The sequence below is a fragment of the Nicotiana sylvestris genome, chromosome 6 (assembly GCF_000393655.2).
Source record: "Nicotiana sylvestris chromosome 6, ASM39365v2, whole genome shotgun sequence".
NCBI classification, from domain to species: Eukaryota; Viridiplantae; Streptophyta; class Magnoliopsida; order Solanales; family Solanaceae; genus Nicotiana; species Nicotiana sylvestris.
Genome location: NC_091062.1, coordinates 209,768,004 through 209,770,802, shown reverse-complemented (window position 1 = coordinate 209,770,802; position 2,799 = coordinate 209,768,004). Strand labels below are relative to the sequence as shown.

The window sequence follows — 2,799 nt, the reverse complement described above, 5'->3', positions numbered from 1 at the left end:
CTCCAGTTCCCTCACAACGAAACTCTCCACGACAATCCCGAGAGGGGACTCCTGACGGATCTGAATCAAATATGAATGAGCAGTTCAAAAATGATCAAGCTATTGATGAACCTTTGAAAAAATTAATCGCCCAACAGTTTAGTACTGCTCTTCAGGCTTTTGCTAACCAGCTGCCAGGTGTTGTACCACCAACACCAACTCCAAACAACAACACCGTGGAAAATCCTCGCTCAGGACTCGTTAACTCAGGCAGTGGAGGAACTTCTAGTGAATCTTGTGATGGAGGGTCAGGTATCCCAGTTAATTCTGATTTACAAAGTTTAGTACTAACTTTATAGAAATAGCTCAAGGAGCAGAGAGATCGCATAGAACAGATACCTGGAGTGCCGCCTGTAATCAAGAGAATAGATATGGACAAATACTCTCAATAACCTTGGAAGCCAAGTGCCTCTCCTTTACCAATTCCAAAGAAATTCAAAATGCTCGATATTCCGAAATACGATGGAACAACTGATCCATGGGATCACATAACTGCATTTACAACTGGTGTAAAGGGAAACGATTTGAACAAGAAAGAAATTGAATCAGTATTGGTCAAAAAATTCAGAGAAACACTCACGAAGGGAGCATTAACATGGTACTCTCTTTTACCTGAAAAATTCCATTGATTCTTTTGCTAAGCTTGCAGATTCATTTATCAAAGCACACTCGGGAGCTCAAAAAGTTGAAAAATGAATGGAGTACATTTTCAAAATAAAACAAGGGGATACGGAGCTGCTCAGGGAATTCGTAGACAGATTCCAGAGTGAAAGGATGATGTTGCCATGTGTACCTAATAACTGGGTGGCTATGGCCCTTGCCAGTAATCTAAATGAAAAAAGCTCGGAAGTCACAAGGAGACTCAAAGAAAGTTTACGAGAATTTCCAGCAATAATTTGGAATGATATTTATAATAGATACATCACAAAGTTACGGATAGAAAAAGATACAATCATTCAGTCTTGGAAAGATGAAAGAGTGAGTTTGAGACGAACTAAATCTGAAAAAAGTCTTGTAAAAACAAGTACGAACCTTACATGGGACCAGTAGGAAGGGATTCACGTTCAAAATAGGAAAACCCAAGGTATGATCCTAGATCAAGAGATAGAGAGTCAGGTTCATCATCAAGGTTCGAAAAAGAACGAAACATGCGAGATACGCGAGATGATAACAGAAGCTTGAAAGCAAAAATTGGCGGCTACAGTTTTAATGTTAGCACATCCAAGTTAGTGGCAGTTTTAAGAAGCATAGGAGACAAGGCACGGTGGCTGAAATAAATGAGATCAAACCCAAACAGGAAAAATCCCGATTTTTTGTGCGAGTTTCACAACGATCACGGTCATAAAACGGCGGATTGCAGATTGTTACAAGGTGAAGTAGAAGATTTATTAAAATAAGGGTACTTAACTAAATTGTTTAGTGAAAGGGGGAAGCAAACATATATGAAGAACAGACAAGAACTGCCAAAACTTCCTTCGCCGAAAAGGACGGTTAATGTCATAAGTGGAGGGGAAGAGATCAATGGCGTAATGTATACGGCGGCAAAGAAGGTGTCAAAAATTACAGTTACCCATGGGAAGCGAGTGCGACAGGTTTTGGAAGAAGACAGTATTACATTTGATGATGCAGATGCAGATGGCGTGCTGACCCCGCATAATGATACACTGGTAATATCTTTACTTGTACATGGCACTAATGTAAAACGAGTTTTGATTGACCTAGTTAGTTTCGTGAATATCATTCTGTTGAGAGTGGTAAATGAGATACAAGCCGATGATAAGTTGATACCCAAGGCACACACCTTGTCTGGTTTTGAAAACTCGAGTGTCATAACAAAAGCCAAGATAATACTCACCACATTCACAAAAGGAGTAGTCAAAGACACCAAATTTCAAGTAGTAGAAATGGATATGGCTTACAATTTGATTCTCGACAGACCATGGATTCACGAAATGGACATTGTTCCATCTACTTTACATCAAGTTATCAAGTTTCCATCACAATGGGGAATATGACAAATCTGTGGTGACCAACAAGCTTCTCGAAGCATTAACTCCGTGGCAGATTCAAGTGCAAAGAGTGACAAAAAATAGCAATCACAGAATTCAGTTGAGGATGCAGAAACACGAGCCTCAACTGAAGACGGACAAACAGATGTAGACTCAAGGCCCGATACTATTCAAGAACCAGAAGAAAATGAAAACATCAAAATAACAATTGAGGAACTGGAAGTTGTAGTACTATTTGTACATTGATCGGACAGAAAAGTCTATGTTGGAACCAACCTCAGCCTAGAGATAAAATGTAAGTTGATTGAATTTTTAAAGGCTAACACAGATTGTTTTGCTTGGTCCCATTCAGATATGACAGGTATACCATCAGAGGTAATGACCCACAAATTAAATGAAGATCCATCATACCTACCTATCAAATAAAAGAAAAAGAAGCAAGGTTCCTTCAAGAATCAGGTGATTCAAGATGAGGTGCAAAAGCTTTTAAAAATCGGGTACATCCGCGAGGTAAAGTATCCATATTGGTTGGCTAATATTGTAGTAGTTCCCAAAAAGAATGGTAAGTGGCGAGTTTGTGTAGATTATACTGATCTAAATAAAGCTTGCCCTAAAGATTCTTTTCCATTACCGCACATAGATCAACTAATTGATGCTACTGCAGGGCATGAATTATTAAGTTTTTTAGATGCCTATTCACGATATAATCAAATTAAAATGGATCCTCTAGATGAAGAAAAAACTTCCTTTA

At 38.8% G+C, this 2,799-nt stretch overlaps 1 protein-coding gene across 1 annotated transcript; it reads left to right on the top strand.

Annotated features, from left to right (window-relative positions):
* The first annotated feature begins 1,481 nt into the window (after positions 1-1,481).
* LOC138872007 (uncharacterized) lies at positions 1,482-2,054 on the top strand. The gene has a single exon (XM_070149942.1). It carries the CDS (start codon positions 1,482-1,484, stop codon positions 2,052-2,054), a length of 573 nt encoding a protein of 190 aa, XP_070006043.1.
* The last annotated feature ends 745 nt before the right edge of the window (positions 2,055-2,799 follow it).